This window comes from Maylandia zebra, linkage group LG3 (genome assembly GCF_041146795.1).
Source record: "Maylandia zebra isolate NMK-2024a linkage group LG3, Mzebra_GT3a, whole genome shotgun sequence".
Lineage (NCBI taxonomy): Eukaryota > Metazoa > Chordata > Actinopteri > Cichliformes > Cichlidae > Maylandia > Maylandia zebra.
Genome location: NC_135169.1, coordinates 15,310,128 through 15,328,304, shown reverse-complemented (window position 1 = coordinate 15,328,304; position 18,177 = coordinate 15,310,128). Strand labels below are relative to the sequence as shown.

Sequence of the window (18,177 nt, the reverse complement as noted above, 5' to 3'; positions counted from 1 at the left end):
GAGGAACGCACCAAACAGTCATCTTTGCAGCATCCACCAATCAGGAGCGAGATGGAGAGTACAGGGCAGAGGTGATTGGCTGTTCTGTTAGTCAGTTATTCAGTGACAGTGAGGGAGGCTCTCTCTCTCTTTATCTCTGTGTCTCTCTCCCTCTGATCAACCTTTAATCCACTCAAAATTGTTTGACATGCATTAGTTATTTATTTACGTGAAATTAATACATAACATTTTAAAAAGAAGGCACTAACTGTGTCAGTTCAGCCTCCGGTCCAGCAGGCGGCGGTAAAACTGAATTACACCATTTAGTCGCCGCCTGTAGATAAAAGGGTGAGGAACTCTGTGTTCCGTCATTTGAGCCTGCAGTCGAGGTGGAGTGTGTTGGTCTCCGTCTGGGTAAATATGCGTTTAATCTTTATTTGATTTAATAAATGTAACGTTGTATTTATTAATTACTTTGTGTTGAGATGTAACGTGCCGATATTTACCAGCGATGAGGCGTTTATTTCACGGATGGTGGCAGATTGTGTGGGAGTCGTTGTAAACTTGTCACGTGGTTTTCTCGTAACATCACGTCTGTAGAGTTTATTCAGAGTTAATTACGGTTCAGTTAGTTACACCGCTGCGTCAGTCATACATACAAGTGATATATAAATTAAAACCATATGGTGGCATGAAGAGGGTCTAAAATGTGACTGAAGATGTAATAATTTTAAGTTTTATCAATAGGCATGTCAATAGTAGCTCAATTGTTTTATAATTTTTTACAATTTTATTACTATTTTTTTTAAACGCGCCCTTTATTTAAAACGATAAGCAAGGAGTATCCAGAAATTTCCATCAGCTGAACACGTGGTGGGGGTGTTGCACAAATTATAATCAGGGAAATAGACCTTTGGTATCAGATATGGTGAAACCGCATTAAGCTCAGTTATTTTAGGTATACGATTAATGAATGGGTTACTTACTAAAAATGCATGAAAAATAAAATGATTTTTAAAAATCCTCCTAACTACAAAAAGTGCAAAAGTACGAATTTAGAGCCAACCTGTATTAAAGGAATAATTTACATGATATAATTTAAAAAAAGTCTGCCGCAATCAGATTTGAAATCAGTTACTTATTTAAGACTAATAAGAATGAAATGTAGTTTTCATAGCAAAGTTACAAATTGTCAGTGTCAGTAAAATAGCCACTTGAATAAAATCAAATAAGAACTCTTTACTTTAAAAGAAAATACATGGTATGCACACACCTACTAAATTGTCATAGGAACTGCTAAATCATAGAAAACATTTTATGCCTAATCTGTATTTATAAATTAAGTAAAACAAGATCGCAAAGGCTAAAGATGTCAAGATCTTGGCCCTTTTGTAGATGCACAGATCTGTAGACTTTGGATGAAACGGCAGACTAGTGTAAAAGCTAATGTGTAGTAATTGTGCTGATTTAACTCTCTTGAGATCCAGTTACTCTGGTCACCGTGGCCTTGAACTATTAACTGAATGGTGTTTTCTTCTTTCAGCTTGATGTTGATGCTTCAACAGCGTTCTTTTTGACGAGGATGACACACACAACAGTTTGTCTCCAGCACAGTCAAGGTAAGTTTTCCTTTGTGCTTTTTGTTATGCATATGAAGCGTCTTCCTGCGCTGTGATGATGTTTTTCCTGCCATTCGTAGTTTCCACCAGAGGTTTAAACACCAAAGATGGTTCAAATCTTCCTTGGATGTCTGAGCGTTACTAGCTGTTCCTAATTAGCAGCTACTGCTAACATGCTGGCTTTCTAATGCAGCAATTGTCTCCACAGGTTCCCATCAGCCACAGAGAATGAGCTTAACAGGGACAGCACTGTGTGGAAGGTGCTCTGGTGCATCAGGATGCAAGATGGGGTGAATTCCTCAAGAACTAAAATCTGCAGGTGAGTTTCAGTTAACTTACCCACTGATGCATTAACTAAAACTTGTACAGTGTAAGAAAATACTTGCAGACCAGTTAAATCTGTGCCTGGTCTCTAGCCCACTCATCATGGGCATAGTGATTTTCAGTTTTTAAGGATTTCTTTGAACTGCTTTTTCCAGGGTAGACTGTACAGTGTACGTCTTTAATTTCTAGACATACAAATTGAGAACGCAAATTTTAATTACTTTATATTTTCTCTGAAATACCGAGAGAATCTAAATCTTTTTTTCCCCTGGAAAAGTGTCTTAAATCTGTAAACCCCCAGTCAGTCGCTATGATGATGATTTTTCCTGCCATTCGTAGTTTCCACCAGAGGTTTAAACACCAAAGATGGTTCAAGTCTTCCTTGGATGTCTGAGCGACTGAAGGGAATCTTTATTTATATATATTGTTTTAAATCAGATTGTCACTTCTTGCTCCTAACTATTCATATTTTGTGTTTCTGCCAGTCGTTGCAGAGAATGGCCTTCAGTAAAAGTCATGAAGCTGTTCAGCTGGGTTAGCATGCTGGGTTCAGGGAGTTCTGGACAGAGAGGAGCAGATGTGGATCAGCATCACTGCACCTGATTCTGGGTAAGTTATTAAATGTCATTTGATCGCGGTACAGCTGCTCTGAGGAGTTTACAGTTCGCTGTGATGATGCTTTTCCTGCCATTCGTAGTTTCCACCAGAGGTTTAAACACCAAAGATGGTTCAAGTCTTCCTTGGATGTCTGAGCGAACACTTTGAAGTTTAACTCTTGTTGGTGACTGAGAACCTTCACAGACAACTCTTGTTATTGACACTTCTTCTTTCAGAGCTGACTCTGCCTCAATCTCTGTTTCAGGATGAACGTCTTCAGTTATGCCCACCAGCTGTAAACCTGTTGTGTCACCAAAGCTGCTCCCGGTATGTATTTGTTAATATTTTGGACTTTACCTTTTGAAATTGTTTCGCTGTGATGATGATTTTTCCTGCCATTCGTAGTTTCCACCAGAGGTCTACAGACTAAAGATGGTTCAAATCTTCCTTGGATGTCTGAGCGAACATTTAATTCCTGTTGTATCTTGTGTCTTTCTGCTTTATGTACTGACCTAAACCCGATCTCACTTTCAGGCTGAATGGATGTTTCTGTAAAGGATCAACCTGCAGACTCTCCAGCACCAGTGTTGGTGGTCAGAGTTCCTGAAGCTGGTACGTATTACAAGCTGTTCTTGGCTATGATGATGTTTGACACTGTAGTTACAAAAACAGATATTGGATCCTTTTTTTTTTTTTTTTTTTTTTTTCTTTTTTAATTATCACCATTTGACCATTAAAAAAAAAAAAAAATTATATCTGTATATCTATATAAATTATATCATTATATCTGCAAGTTTGTACTCTGCTTTAAAGTCCTGGGGTGTTGTAGATGTGTCCCCTATAACTTGGACTTTTTTTTTTTTTTTTTTCTTAAATGCCCGTGAAGCTACAGTCTTTATTAAAACGTGGAAGGGGAATGTTCGCTGTGATGTTTTTCCTGCCATTCGTAGTTTCCACCAGAGGTTTAAACACCGAAGATGGTTCAAATCTTCCTTGGATGTCTGAGCGAACATTAGAGGATTGTAGCTCTACTTTTGAATGTCTTTGTTCTAAGAACTAAATTGTATTCTCCCTTTCAGGGAGATAATTGCCACGGATACCAAGGCTAATCTGTGGATTCTCCAGGCTGTTAAAGCTGGTATGTACGGTTACTTGTTGAAGTCTTGCGTCTTTGAAGAGTTTATCGCTGTGATGATGATTTTTCCTGCCATTCGTAGTTTCCACCAGAGGTTTAAACACCGAAGATGGTTCAAATCTTCCTTGGATGTCTGAGCGAACATTAGATTGCAGCTTTGCTTGTGAACTCTTCTCTTCCAGATCTAACTTTATCTCACTTTCAGGCCGGACTTCAACGTTGATGGACCTGCAATCAAACATGAGTCAGCTGTGCAGGGGTTTTTTGTTTTTTTTTTTTTGTTTGTTTTTTGTTTTTTTTGTTTTTTTTTGTAGGTTGAAGTTTGAAAGATGGCTGTCATCTAATCTTAAAAATAAAATGAATCTTAAACAGAAAACAAGCTAGCAGTTTTGTGACTATAAATGAGATGTTCTTTGAAATAACTGATTTTTGTTTTCCATGCATGCTGGCAAAGTTTTTTGTATTTTTACTTGTACATAATTTTTAAAGTAATAAAGATCCAATAGATTTTGTTTTTAATCTGTCTTCTCTTGCTGAAATTGTCATTCAAATAAGGGGTTTTAGACTGTACACTGTTGCTTCTCGTTGGGCTGCATTGCTTGGGCAAATGCTTACATTATTGATAGGTTGTAACTGATGAAAACTATTCAATATCTAACTCAGTGACGTGAAGAAGAATCCCGGAGAACATAAATTGCATCATGTAAATTTTAACACTACAGAATAACATTTGTGAAATGTTTTCAGACATTGAACAACTATATTAATTCACTATACTGTGAAAACCCAGTGTGTCGAGGACTATTTTAGGAATAAATCAGGCTATACATGAAGTGTTGAGTTGGTGTTGGCTGAAAAGTTTGTCATATTAAGTAGGTAAATGGGTGTACCTGATTTTCTACTTGGTAAAACGGTTACATATTTCTAAGCAACTGACTTTTACACTGTTATGCAGTACCACGTTTTCATATAATACTAATGGGTTACTATTAATAATACTATTATTGAAAGCTATTTTTTATTAAATGACAGTTTTGCTTTACTTTATTTTTCCTGTGGGTCCTCCTTATGCCACCCCAATTAAGGACTTGTTATGGATACAAAATTGAACACAACTCGGGGTACTTCAAGCATAAACCAACCGTGTTGAGCCTTGTCTCACTCAGATGTTACCTTGGGAAAAACAATCAATTTAACAAAATGTCCTGATACATACAGGCAAATAATTGAAATTAGGATTGACAGAAAAATAATTCTCACAATTTAGTAACTTACCCACTCTGGAAACTAACTCAAGCTAAACTGAATTGGAAAAGTGTTAAATAATATCTGATTTTAAAATGAAACTATAATAGCTTTGTTCATAGCTGACAAGGAGGGGTCGCTCTGAATCGCGTTTAATTTTGGCACCCTTGGCCTTCCTTACTCGGTCAGTAGGGACCGGGCTAAGCTAGCTAGCTGCTGGTTGCCGGATAGCTTGCACCAGAAGTGCACAGAAAGCAAGACGATGGCGGGGGTACATCCCCAGGTGAGTGAACTAAACTCTTCAGTCTAGCTGTTTGTAAACTTTAACGACCGTTACTGTCCGTGGCAAGTGAAGAAAACAGCGGCTAACTGAGGCTAATTAGCTCCGTAGTTCAGGTGAGCTGTGAATACTGTGGCTTCGACGTGGCACAACAGAGGCATGTTTAAGGAAACGCCTTTCTTATTACAGAAACATTAGGTCTTATGTTGTTATGGTAGAGGCAGGAAACGCAGTTCATCAAATAGCTTGTCTCTCAGTTTAGGAAGTTGTGTTAACCTACATTAGTGTCCAGTGAGACCCACAAAGCTCACAGCTGCTATTTCTGTCCCTCATTCCAGGACGACCTGCTGAAAATGACACACAGAGAAAACTGGAAGTGAGTACACCCTCTTCTGTATTTTCTTTACACGTTATATCCAAAAACATCTGCTTTTTTTTTCTTTTTTTTTTAACAAATATGAAAATAAATGCAGCTTTTGCCCCCCACAAATTCATGTTTAGTCCTGACTCTCCGGCACATGCTTCACTCCTTTCTTAATCCTCCTCCTCTTCCTCATCTATACAGGGTGCAACACGAGCGCCTGCACATGAAGCACAGAGGACATGAGGCCATGCACGCAGAGATGGTGCTGATCCTCATCGCCACGCTGGTGGTGGCTCAGATAATCCTGGTGCAGTGGAAGCAGAGGCACCACCGCTCCTACAATGTGAGTGCTGCCAGCTGGGAGGCTAAAGGCACTGATTTGTCTCTTTTTTTATGGTAAAAACCACAAACATGTTTAACAAATCATGTTTAATATAAACAGTAAATTTTAGAAACCTATGTAGAATTTTTCAAACAACTCTTCACCACAAGACACAGGGGCACACCACAGGCTTGACACTTTCAGGGTGTGTCACTCCACCTGTTGTCCTCCTGGAGACAGCGCTTACATTTGAGTCTGCCTTTAGTGGCTTTTTGGGCAGCGTCGGTGACAGTTCGAACAGGAATGTGTTCAGCTCTGCTGCTGTGGGGAACACCTGTCTTGTCCATCCCACAAAGCTGACAAACACTATAGAATCTTTGTGCACTATGAACTGAACCTGGTTGGCGCTGCATATCTCATGATGCAAGGTGAATGCATTTGTAGTCGCAATGTCCACAAAATGCAGCAACATGGTCCTGTACCAGCAGGCAGTTTTTCTGTGAGTGAAATAATACTGAGTGAGCTGGTCAGACAGGTCAATCCCGCCCATATTTTTATTATATGCCATGATTGGTGTGGGACAGGGGATTTCTCTGATAGCTAAGTGTCCATCCTTCACCGTTCTCTTCACCGTCTCCCCTGAAAATGCAGGGATGGATGGTGGAGCACACGGACACCTCCCGTGTGTCCATCCACTTCACAAAAACAAGTGGGCCCTCTGATCCATCTCAGATCCTCTGACATTTTCCGTTCAGAGCGTTTGCCCTGTCTTTGGGACATCCTTTTCTGTTTTCCTGGTATAAAAATTGTCTATGTAAACATGGTATCCAGTGCCAAGACAAAAAAGCCGAATGAGGTTCATCACCACATCATAGGCCAGCCCATGCTCAGTTGAAGTTTGATTCTTGCCAGTGTATATGGTAAAGCTGATGGTGTAGCCACTTCTTGATTCAGCCAATATAAACATTTTCACCCCCCTTTTAGTTGGTTTGTCTTTCATATATTGTGTCATCCCAGTTTTTGCTTTGGTTGACACCTTTCATCCTTTCATCTACTGACAACTCCCTCCTTTTTGGTAATGAGCCTGGCAGGCACTGAGGATCTCATCATTTAGAGGCCTGACTCTAAAATGCTTGTCATGGCCTGGTGTTCCCTACTTTGCGTCATTTTTTAAAAAAAAATCCACCTCAGGATCACTGAGGTGGATGTTCCAAAATATGGTGAAGAACCTGTCTCTCATCATCACTATGGATGGAAGGGGCACAGACAAGATATGATTCTGTCTCCAGTAATCTGAGACTTGGAAGTGACACAAGTGACATGTAAATCAGGAGAGCAAAAAACTGCTAGAGATGTTCTGTCTCAGTGCATTTGTATTTTTTGCCTAAATTATGATTTTTGTTTATTAATTTTTTATTTATTTATTTGCAGCATTTTTGTTCGTGTTTGCACAAATTTGTATTGACTGTGTCAGTAGCAAAAAAACAATAAGAAAAAGTCTGTTGGACTATGAGGGCAAAGTGTCTCTATCTGGACTCCTGGTGTTCTCCTGCTAAATTCTGGGGCAATGTCAGCATCCTTCTCTGACTTCCAGGACTCTGAGCTGAGGTGTGGCTCTGCTGCCTGGGCCAGTGGAGATCTGGACCTGGTGGGTGTGTCACGCCTTCCCTCTCTCTGCAGACCTCCTAGTGCACTCTGTGTGGATGTGAGAGGCTCTTCTTCCTCCCCTCCTCTTCCCCTTTACACCTCTTGCAGTCTTCCACTTCATCGTCATACTCGTCACTCTCCAGCTCAGAGTCTGGCTCCGAAACTACTTCCAGCCTAAAAAAGGTTTCAATGCCTGATCCACATTAAGTAGCCGTCTCATTGTTGTGACACTTAAATTAACAACAAATTTTCAAAACTCAATATCAATATTGCTGTCAATCACTTGCCACCATAGCTCTCACAATCTTCCCCTCAGCCTCAGCAACCAAATGTTGTAGGTTGCCATTTTTTTTTTTTTTTTTTGATTGATTGATGTGGTTAATTTTTCACCAGTAAGAACGGGGATGCCATGTTGTGGGGTGGAGTGTGGGGTTTCGCTTGCAATGCGAGCGCTGTCTGGTGTTTATCGTCTCTTTTTGCAGTAAACGGGGAGTATGCGAATATTATTAATCATATTAATCATAATCGGCGATCGTGGCTCAAGAGTTGGGAGTTCGCCTTGTAATCGGAAGGTTGCCGGTTCGAGCCCCGGCTTGGACAGTCTCGGTCGTTGTGTCCTTGGGCAAGACACTTCACCCGTTGCCTACTGGTGGTGGTCAGAGGGCCCGGTGGCGCCAGTGTCCGGCAGCCTCGCCTCTGTCAGTGCGCCCCAGGGTGGCTGTGGCTACATTGTAGCTTGCCATCACCAGTGTGTGAATGTGTGTGTGAATGGGTGGATGACTGGTTGTGTAAAGCGCTTTGGGGTCCTTAGGGACTAGAAAGCGCTATACAAATACAGGCCATTTACCATTTACCATAACTTTTTTTCTTGGCCTATCAACACAATTTAAAAACTGGTACGTAGTTTGAAGTTTGCACTTTCAACACAAATTCAAACGGAATCTCAGGCTCTGGCTCGCTGTCATCTTAAATCGCCATTATGACGTGCCGCCGCGTCTGTCAACCCCAGAGGGTTAAATAATACATTTAAATTTTGGGGATGGGGTTAAAATTTTTTGAGAGAGCAGTCTGTGCACTACATTACTTTCAGACAGTGAGATACAAGCTCATGTGAATCCCACCTGAACAAACAGCACTGATCTCTATCTGGGAAGGAACCATCTACAATGTACAACAGCCAAAAAATAAAATAAAAAACGCCCCTCCCTGAGTCTGGTCCTGTCTGAGGTTACTTCCTGTTTAAAGGAAGAATTTCCTTCCCGCTGCCGCCAAAGTGCTTGCTCATAGGAGGTTCTCTGATTGTTGGGGGTTTCCCTGTGTTATTGTGGGGTCTTTACAATACAGTAGGGATGCACGATACCGATACTGGTATCGGGTATCAGGGCCGATACTGTAAAATGTGTGTGTACTCATACTTGTAAAAGTTAACCGATACCATGAACCGATACTAACTTATTTCATTAATCAGATGGTGGCTTGTCATTTTTGTTGTAGTTTTTTAGATTGGCCACTAGGGGGACATCCCGCGCTAAACAGGCACAGGGTTAGATGAGTCAGACTGGCAGCTCCAGATAAAAAAGAGAAGCTGGAGGCTGCTGTAGCTAGGCTAAACAAAATGTCAGCAGTGTGGACCGGAACAGCAAACTTTAACTCAGGTTTTGGAAAAGCGATGAAAAATGTCAAGAGAAAATCCACAGGCGGTTAAAATAACAGAGGCTCTGACTCATTGTATCGTTCTGGATGACCAGCCAATGCCAGTCGTGGAAAACATAGGATTCCTCTCAGCATACTCAAGTCAAGTCAAGTCAACTTTATTTGTCAATTCTGCCACATGTACAGGACATACACAGAATAGAAATTGCGTTACTCTCAAACCCTAGTGATTAGAAAAATGCAAATAAAATAATTAAAAAGTAAAAATTTAAATAAATACAATACAATTTTACGTATAACAAAAAAAAGCTATGCAATATACAATATACAATATTCAAGTAAGAAGGCATAGTGGTGCAAAATAGGCAAATAATACTCGAGCTGCGATATGAAATTCCCAGCCGCCCACACATCAGGGAGATAATGGTGCCAAAACTTTCTAAAGAGGTAAAGACAAGCAGTGTGTGCGCGATGTCAGTCCTTGGTTTAACGGCACAGTGGACTGATGATCCACGGGCAGATGGGAAGTTCGTTCGTCAATGCCAAATACTTTTATTTTGTTTGTTTGTTTACAATATGGACACTCTGCAACAATTTAAAATTTATTTTATTCTCAAACCTAATTTGTATTTATTTTATTCCAAACAGAAGTGTTTATTTATTATTCCGAAAGCTCAAGACAGTGCCAATAGTTCAGTGATATTTTGTTAAATTACAATGTGGAGACTCTGCAATAATTTAACAGAAGTGTTTATTTTCCACTTGAAATTTTTTTTGTGGTCATTTTTATTAAGTATTATTATCGGCAGAGAATAAAATAAAACCTGTCTTCCATTTGTGTGTGTGTGTGTGTGTGTGTGTGGTAGAAGTATCGGTTTTTGTACTCTGTATCTGTATACTCAGATCCAAGTAGCTGTATCGTATCGGTTTGAAAAAATTGGTATCGTTGCATCCCTACAATACAGTATAAGGTGCTCTGAGCCGACTGTTGTTGCGATGGTATATGTATATATGATGTATAAATAAAATAAAATTGAAAATAATTGAGTGTTTATGAACAAAACATGTTAAATAGTCAAGGCCACAATTTTTAGACTGTATGACCACTTCAGAGGTAGTGAATTGCTGCTGTTTTTTTTATTTTTTATTTTTATTTGAATTGGTCTCAAATTGATTTCTGCGTAATCATTTGAGCAGTTAAAGTGAGGAGTGTTAACAGCTTTAACCATGTGCATCATGACCATACTAACAAAAGTTTAAGCATGCAGTGGAAGTTGTAAGGTGTATGGCCCAATAATTCTGGCAAGCACAAGCCACATGGTGAGGTTTCTGTAAAGCCAAATGTCAGATTTTTAGTTGTAGAAACAATCAAAAGTTTCTTGCCCTCTGATGATGGAAAGAAGCTAGAGGAGGCGGTTTGAGAATAAATTTGGCCACGTCCTGAACGTTTCTGCTGTACCTTTTCCTGTGTGAAACCTATTATAAAGTTGGCATCAGCTGTGGTTAGAAGCTGCAAGGTTTTATGCACAGGATGTTTGTCTTTATTTGCCTGGTGCCATTGTTATTCATGTAGATACAAAGTAATAAAACTATTTTTTTATATTTTAATATTGAGGATTAAGTTTTCTCAGGCTCCTGAGAAAACTTAATCTTCTTGCCTGTTTTATAGCCTTAACTACATTACTGATGTTATTTTCTCACAAAGGAAATCCTTTAGAGGAAACAAGTCACCCTACACTTGTTTACAAGCATTTATTGTGTCATTGTCAGTGTCATTCTGCACATGTAAGCTTAACTGCAGCTGTTAGCATATACTCACTCCTGCTAGCAGTGATGTACAACAATGGTGTTTCCCCATCTGCAGGTGAAAATCCTGAAGGATAATGTCCAGTTAAGCTTAGTTCAATTATGCAGCAGAACAAATCCACGAGTGACTGATTCAAAAACACCAAATTGAAGGTTTTGGGGTTTTGGGCTCAGTGAAAGTCTGGACATGATGCTTTGGCCTCACCTTAAACAGGTCATGCTCAAAACCCCACCATTATGGCTGTTTTATAACAATTCTACAAAGAAGAGTGGGCCAAAATTCCTCCATGGTGCTCATTGTTAGTTAGTTGTTTGCAGGGTTTTTTTTCCCCATAAGGGTCGCACAACCAGTTATGTGGATAAGGGGCAATTCGTTTTTCACATATGGCCAGGTCGGTTTGGATAACTTTTGGAAATAATTTAAATAATTCATGTTGTATTTACTCAGGCAATTATCCTTGGGAAAGATGGTGACTCCAAATTGCTGTTAATGTGTGTGAATGTTAGTGAAAAAGCAGCTAAAGTTTAGTTTGTGTGACTGGGTGAATGAAGGATATTGTATAAAGGACTTGGTCCTCTGGGAGAGAAGAAATGTGCTATTTTCGTTTACCATTCACACCACTGTATGTAGCAGGCTTAGTCTGATACTGAATACGGACTACGTCTCTGTCCTCAACAGCTGGTGACTCTGGTCCAGATGTGGGTGGTTCCTCTTTACTTCACCATCAAACTGTACTGGTGGCGTTTTCTGTCCATGTGGGGGATGTTCTCCGTCATCACTAGCTACGTCATCTTCAGAGCCACCCGCAAGCCGCTGTCCTGCAGGACGCCGAGGTAAGGGGAACGATGGAGACAAACTAAAGAGTTTATTTTACTGAAATAAAGGAAAGACCAAAGATTTCACAACGGATTATTGGAGGTATGGCAACTTAATTAACTTAAACAATTACCCGCTATTTTATCCTTTGGCTAATTAATATACAGTTTAGAAATCGAGACCCATTACAGTTGTAGACATCTGGGTCATTATGTTTATAAATAATATAGAATTTAAGCTTTAAAATTAAGTATTTTCTGTTTATACACTTGTGAGCCCTTTTTGGCTTTTTGGCTTTTTGGCCTAATACTTTATAATAAGATGAAAAACATAAAACCAACAGAAAACTGCAAAACAAAGGCAAATAAAAAGATATACATACATAAAATTTAACAAAGCAAAACCAATTAGAACTTTAGCTCCTAATTTTAAAACCCTTTTATTCAAAGCAGATGTGTCCAGTGACACATACAGTGTGTCATGGTGAATGATAACTAACAGGACAACTATTGTCTTTGTCTCTTTGAATTTCCAGGATGGTCTACAAGTGGTTTCTGCTCATCTACAAGCTGAGTTATGCAGTCGGGGTTCTGGGCTACATGGCCATCATGTTCACCATGTTCGGCTTCAACGTCTTCTTCAGGTGAGTCAGTGCTGACAGCTCAGCTCTTAATAAGCTTGTTTAATCACACAGAGGTCATTCAAAGCTAGCTTTGGCTGTTCTTTTATTCACAAGCAGTTACCACAGCAGGTAGATCTGCGTAGTTCTGGCAGATTTTTTTTCACCTGATATAAGGGAGTTTTTCGTTCCCACTGTCTCCAATGCTTGCTAAGGGTTCATATGATTGCTGGCTTTTTACTGGTTTTTGTATTCGTGTAGGATCTTTACTTTACTATATTAAGTGCCTTGAGGCAACTGTTGTGTGTAATTTGGGGCTATAGAAATAAAATTTAATTGAATGCCCTTCCTGACAAAACCCTTATGCAGAATGGAGCCACTGTTCATACAATAGTGGCTGTTAAACACTGAAAGTATTAAAACAAAAAGCATTCAGAAATCCAAATGTAGAGCAGTTAGAGCAACGACACACAGTCTGCTTCACATACTGTCAGAAACTCAAGTTACTGGAGTTGTGTACTTTGTAAATACATTTTATTTTTGAGCTTTCTGTTTTCACTGACTTTCACTTCATTGAGTTTCACTTCATTAAGTTTCACTTGCACTGAGTTTCATTTCCAGAACGGGCTAAACATGCAGAAAGTTACCAGTGCCACTCAAGTGTAGCAGTGAACTGTAGAGGGTGCTACAGTGTTGACTTCTTGAGTTTCCCTGAGTTATGTTTTATTTGAGATTTCAACTGCATGGAAGAGTTTAAGATAGTGAGACAAAACACATATAAACCATTTTCAATGGAAGTATTGAAAAGTTTTCGCTCTATGAAGTCACTCTATGAAAAATCAGTTCTGAACCAGTATATGAGGATGATACAGTGGACATGAATGTCCCCATACATTTATCACAAGTTGAACAGGCAGGTAAACTACAAGACATGAAGAGAGCATCCATTGATCCTGATACAAACCAGATTTTGCAGTTGATGTGCTTGTGGTTTTTAACAGACCTCAAACATACTTTCAGTCCAGATGTGGGTATCCCCTTGCTTAAGATATCCAGCAGGCCTAAGGATACAGGAAACATAATTAAAAGCAACAAAATGCTAATCCACCTCTTGTCTAGGTTAACTGGCTTAGAAAATATTCATGCTGTGAAGGTAAATGTTTGCATGTTTTAAACAGATTAAAGTTTTAATAAATCAGGTGACTCTGAGGGGTCAAGAGTTGAAGATATGGTTAATTTGATTAAACTGTGGTCTTAACATCTTAAATATGATTTTGGCTGAGTGAGCTGTCAAACAGTTGACCTTTCACCTTTTACATGTCCAGGACAGAATACCTTCAGATACAGTGTAACGCCTCTTTAGTGGCTTTTTAGATGCTAAGTGGTAGTTACAAAGCTCCATTTAAACACCTCTCAGTTCCATTGAGCAGTTAAATTAGCTGTACTGACATGAGTACAGCTAAATAACTGAGTTATTCCTTTTTCTCTTTGTACAGGATCAAAGCAGAGGACTCGATGGATGTTGGTGTGATTATGCTGTTTTATGGACTTTACTACGGCGTCATGGGCAGAGACTTTGCTGAGATCTGCTCGGACTGCATGGCTTCTACAATCGGGGTAAAACAGTTTTTTGCCCTCCCAGTTTAACATGGCTGCCTTCAGGTAGTTTGTGAATAAATAAAGCTAACAGTGTTTTAAAGTACAATTAAATTTAAGCCTAAGTGCTTGCAAACATTACACATAGTCTTAGAGTCTGTCATCATTTTTGAAGTTTAACACAAACACAATCAAAAAATAGTTTTGAAAGAAAATGGCTACAGAAACTTGACTGTTGTTTGTGTATATAAATCAATAAAAGTAAAACACAAAACAATAACAACATTTATGTGTATGCCTGCCGATGTTGCACCTGTGTGTTTTCAGTACTACAACAAGGGTGGCATGCCCAGCAGGAGCCTAACCAATGACATCTGTGCGGTCTGTGGTCAGAGGATCCTGGTGAACGTGGAGGAGGAAGGATTTATAGAAGACACCTACCAGCTCTCCTGTGGACACTTGTATCCTAAAGTCCTGTTGTTTCCTACAGGTCCAAAGGCTTTTTATAATTTCAAAAGATCTTGACGTATATCTGCATAGATCCCCAGGTCCAGGAATCTTAAGTGCTTAAATCGAGGGCAGCTCGACTTCTTTTAAGGTTCTTGAAGACATTTCACCTCTAATCTGAAGGGCTTCTTCAACTCCAACAGCTGACGGGGAGTCCCAGTTATTTAACCATCCGTGGAGGTGTTCCTGAGAGACCCTAACTTGCCCCATTCACATGTGAATTGTTAGGTCACATGGGGCAAAGGTAGGATTGAGTCCTCCATCATCGTCTCCATCATCTTTTTGAACTGAAGAATATTAGAGGTGGAGTGTTACGCTAACATTCATGCTTGCTAGCTTCAAGGACAAATTTATTGGATGGCCTCTTAACTGCACAGCAAGTGATATTATTTGATATACGATTACATTAAAATGCTCCAAAAGTGAAAAAACATGCTCGAGGTCTGGTTCAGTGACTTTAGTTGGCCAAGCTTAGCAGAGAAGTAGCAGCTACAGCTGCCTATGTCAGGGAGCCGCCTGTAAATCAAAATGGCTTTAGTTACACAGATGGAGTTTATATGATGATGATTTATTTCAGTAAACAGGTTGCTCTTTCGGCCTTAACTCGATCCTCAACCAATAGGTTCCACGAGTTCTGCATCCGTGGCTGGTGCATTGTGGGTAAAAAGCAGACGTGTCCTTACTGCAATGAGAAGGTTGACTTGAAGAGGATGATGAACAACCCGTATCCTTTTGCTGTCCATTAAGGGCTGACAATTGAAGTATTGCTGGGGGGGTTTGTTATATGTTGTTTTGTTTTTTTTTTTTAAGAAAAGATAACATTGAATTAATGAACAAAAAAGTAGAAACTTCTTAAGATCTTCATATTAAGTGATTTCTATGAAGCAAGTCATCTCCAAATAACTGAAAAAGCATAAAGTATTAACATTGCCCTTGTAACATTCAACATAATGTGCTTTTACTTATTTGATTTCACTGTTCTTTATCAGTACAGTGCACCCCTGACATTTGTCTAGAAAACATGATTTTTGTCCTTAATTCCTCAATTTCCAGCTGGGAGAAGACGCATGTCCTTTACGGGCAGCTTCTCGACTGGCTCAGATATTTGGTTGCTTGGCAACCCATCATCATTGGTATCGTTCACGGCATTAATTTCTCCCTGGGCCTGGAGTAAAGCCCCGAGGAACACCGCCATAAGTACGACTGGAGTCGAGTTACACTCAGGACACGTGTGATAGCAAACTGTCACAGTAGGCGCTACAAGGAACCGAATGCAGCTGCTTTCAAAGTTTTTCACTTCGTGTTCTCGGACTAAACTCTCGCATGGTTTACTTACTGAAGAGTAAACGGAAAGCGTCAGAGTCTCAACACGACCCCAAAACTGCTGCCAACCCAAACAGAGTGATTGGAGCACAGAGCCAGTAGTTTGACAGATGAATCTAGTTTGGTCTGGAAGTGTTGCTGTCATGCATGCTGTTTCTGTTGAGCTGAAAGATGCTTTACTTTGTTCCGTCTCACAGATTTTCGTGTTTAATTTGCACACTCCCCTTTTTTTTGTTTCTTTTTTTTTAAATAAAAATTTCTCTTTCTCATTAGACTTTATCTGTATTGGATTGTTGTAGCTCTTTGCACATTGCTTATGATAAGGACAACTCTGGGTAACATTTGGACACATTGATTAATTGTAACATGACAGTATTTGACTGTGCCAATGCAAATTACTGAAGTACGCTGTGTACTATGTGCAATGTTGATTCTGTTTGTTATGCTGAACTGTGGTAGAAATGAAAGAATACGTCTCCCACAGCATTGATAAAACGCAAAGGTCTGGTGTGACTCTCGGTAGCAATTTGTTGCACAGTTTTCATAGAATTCATAAGGTGTTGTAATTTATCCTGCCATGTTAATGAAAGTGAAAATAAATCTGCTCTTATGCACTAGCTCTCTGGCATATTTGATCATGTGTCATTCCAAGTTTCAACAGGTCTCATCAGGTGTTAGACTTGTAATAAGTGAATCATGTTTATCAAAGTCACAGTTCAGGTTTGATGAAAAATAGTTTTCCCTTGACTGTGCAGCCACAGTCGGATGACATTAATCATTCTGAATTCTCAGCCTGGATTTCTGACATTGTCTTCTGGTTGTTTCATGCCTCTATAGTCACAAAGTGCACACTTAAATGTTGGGATTTCTATCATGCTTTCACCTAATGTTACTCTTGTTCTGATACAAATCACCTAACAGCTTATTGTGTCCTCCAGGTTCTCTTCTAGGGAGGCCCATTATAAACGGTTTCCAAATTTCAGCTGAAAATCTGAAGAATAGCATCCCTTTCCTGCAGCCATGTCCATATAAATATCTCCAGGATCATGAAAAATTAGTATGTGGTCCAGCTATATAACACGCATTGCACTGGCACATTCAAAATGTCTTTTTTTTTCTAGTTAAACTTTGCCACACACAAACTACTTTATATTATATATTTGTTGTTTACTTGGAGGGGTGATACTGTTTCCATCAACCACCAGTTCTGTAAAACCTAATGAAAAGTTGTTTTCTTGGATTCAGGATTTTCATATTAAAGGAAGATTGTGGTTACTGAAAGAAAACATTTTTTTCTGTTGTCATGGAAACGAATAAGTACAGCTTGATGAGATGTTAGGTGCATTAAACTCCAGAACTAAAATGAATTAAGTGGCCAAGTGCCAAACACTGTAGTTCCTTTAGTGGCCATTTTAGGCTCTACAAACGAGGCAGTCCTCATAGTTATGGGCTCAAAATGTGGTCATAAATATTTTGTATTTGTAAATCGGTTTTGTACTTGTAAAAAAGATTTGTATGTGTAAAAAAATTTGTGCATGCGTAAAAAAGAGTTGTATGTGTAAAAAAGATTTGTGTGTGGACTTAGCCCAAAAAAAACCCTGCAAGTTACAAGTACGAATTTTGACCCTATTTTTCTTCCTTTAAGCTGATTGGTCAATGTCATGTCAATCACAAATTAAACAATCCAATCAGAGAACAGATGGGTTTGGCTTATTTTGCAATAATTTTGGCTGTTCTGTCTCCCTAAAAAACACTCCTATTTTGTGTTGCGTGTTGATTTTGGTCCTTTTTGTTTGTTTGTTTTTTACTTCTATTGTGTTTTGTGTGCTACCAGAGTATTTTTATGTTTGGTGGTGTTTTCTTAAGTTGCATTGTCTTTGACCTCTCAGGGCCACCCACCATACTTATCAGGCAAATCCAGTCTATGACAGTAAGGAACACGATGGGAGTGAGTCCCACTCTTATGTTTAAAATGGAATTTGTTGCAGTAACAGTGATAAACGGTAAACATTTAACAGTTTGTACATGAATCAGAAACAAAGCTTTTCTTTGCCAAATCAAACTGCTTTCTTATCACGACTGCTGCAGATGACTTTGTATTAATTAAATAAGTAATAAAAACAACAAAAGGTGGTTAAAATTATGGAAATTAATTTTTTTATTGGATATGTGGTTTCATAAAGAAAATTCTGTTGCATGTTTGAAATATTAATTATGCCAAAAGGTTAATTCCTGTTGGCATAATTAAGATTTATATTGTTCATTTACTAAATAAATGTGTGTTGGGCAGCTTTTTCATTGTATTAAATCCTGTTTATTGGTAATGTGCTTAGAAAAATTAGAC

The 18,177-nt window shown here is 39.1% G+C and overlaps 1 protein-coding gene, 1 long non-coding RNA gene and 4 other non-coding genes across 7 annotated transcripts; all 6 read left to right on the top strand.

The window, feature by feature from the left end:
- The first annotated feature begins 325 nt into the window (after positions 1 to 325).
- Positions 326 to 4,487, top strand: LOC101469815 (uncharacterized). The gene is made up of 8 exons (XR_013095585.1): positions 326 to 393; positions 1,523 to 1,598; positions 1,807 to 1,917; positions 2,408 to 2,531; positions 2,785 to 2,846; positions 3,054 to 3,131; positions 3,599 to 3,657; positions 3,860 to 4,487. It is a non-coding gene; the product is annotated as an uncharacterized LOC101469815 (long non-coding RNA).
- LOC111500558 (small nucleolar RNA SNORD14) lies at positions 2,228 to 2,320 on the top strand. The gene has a single exon (XR_002721160.1). It is a non-coding gene; the product is annotated as a small nucleolar RNA SNORD14 (small nucleolar RNA).
- Positions 2,587 to 2,678, top strand: LOC111500556 (small nucleolar RNA SNORD14). The gene has a single exon (XR_002721158.3). It is a non-coding gene; the product is annotated as a small nucleolar RNA SNORD14 (small nucleolar RNA).
- LOC111500555 (small nucleolar RNA SNORD14) lies at positions 2,891 to 2,983 on the top strand. The gene has a single exon (XR_002721157.3). It is a non-coding gene; the product is annotated as a small nucleolar RNA SNORD14 (small nucleolar RNA).
- Positions 3,703 to 3,795, top strand: LOC111500557 (small nucleolar RNA SNORD14). The gene has a single exon (XR_002721159.2). It is a non-coding gene; the product is annotated as a small nucleolar RNA SNORD14 (small nucleolar RNA).
- A 534-nt stretch (positions 4,488 to 5,021) lies between the features above and the next one.
- rnf175 (ring finger protein 175) lies at positions 5,022 to 16,450 on the top strand. 2 transcript variants are annotated; one of them, XM_024799875.2, is made up of 9 exons: positions 5,023 to 5,182; positions 5,518 to 5,555; positions 5,745 to 5,886; positions 11,651 to 11,805; positions 12,324 to 12,431; positions 13,904 to 14,024; positions 14,331 to 14,464; positions 15,133 to 15,234; positions 15,564 to 16,450. In XM_024799875.2, exons 1-9 carry the CDS (start codon positions 5,162 to 5,164, stop codon positions 15,682 to 15,684), a joined length of 942 nt encoding a protein of 313 aa, XP_024655643.2. In that variant the 5' UTR covers positions 5,023 to 5,161; the 3' UTR covers positions 15,685 to 16,450. The 2 variants fall into 2 exon arrangements, with proteins under 2 accessions (XP_024655640.2, XP_024655643.2); XM_024799872.2 differs by lacking the exon at positions 15,133 to 15,234 and having other exon boundaries at positions 5,022 to 5,182.
- The last annotated feature ends 1,727 nt before the right edge of the window (positions 16,451 to 18,177 follow it).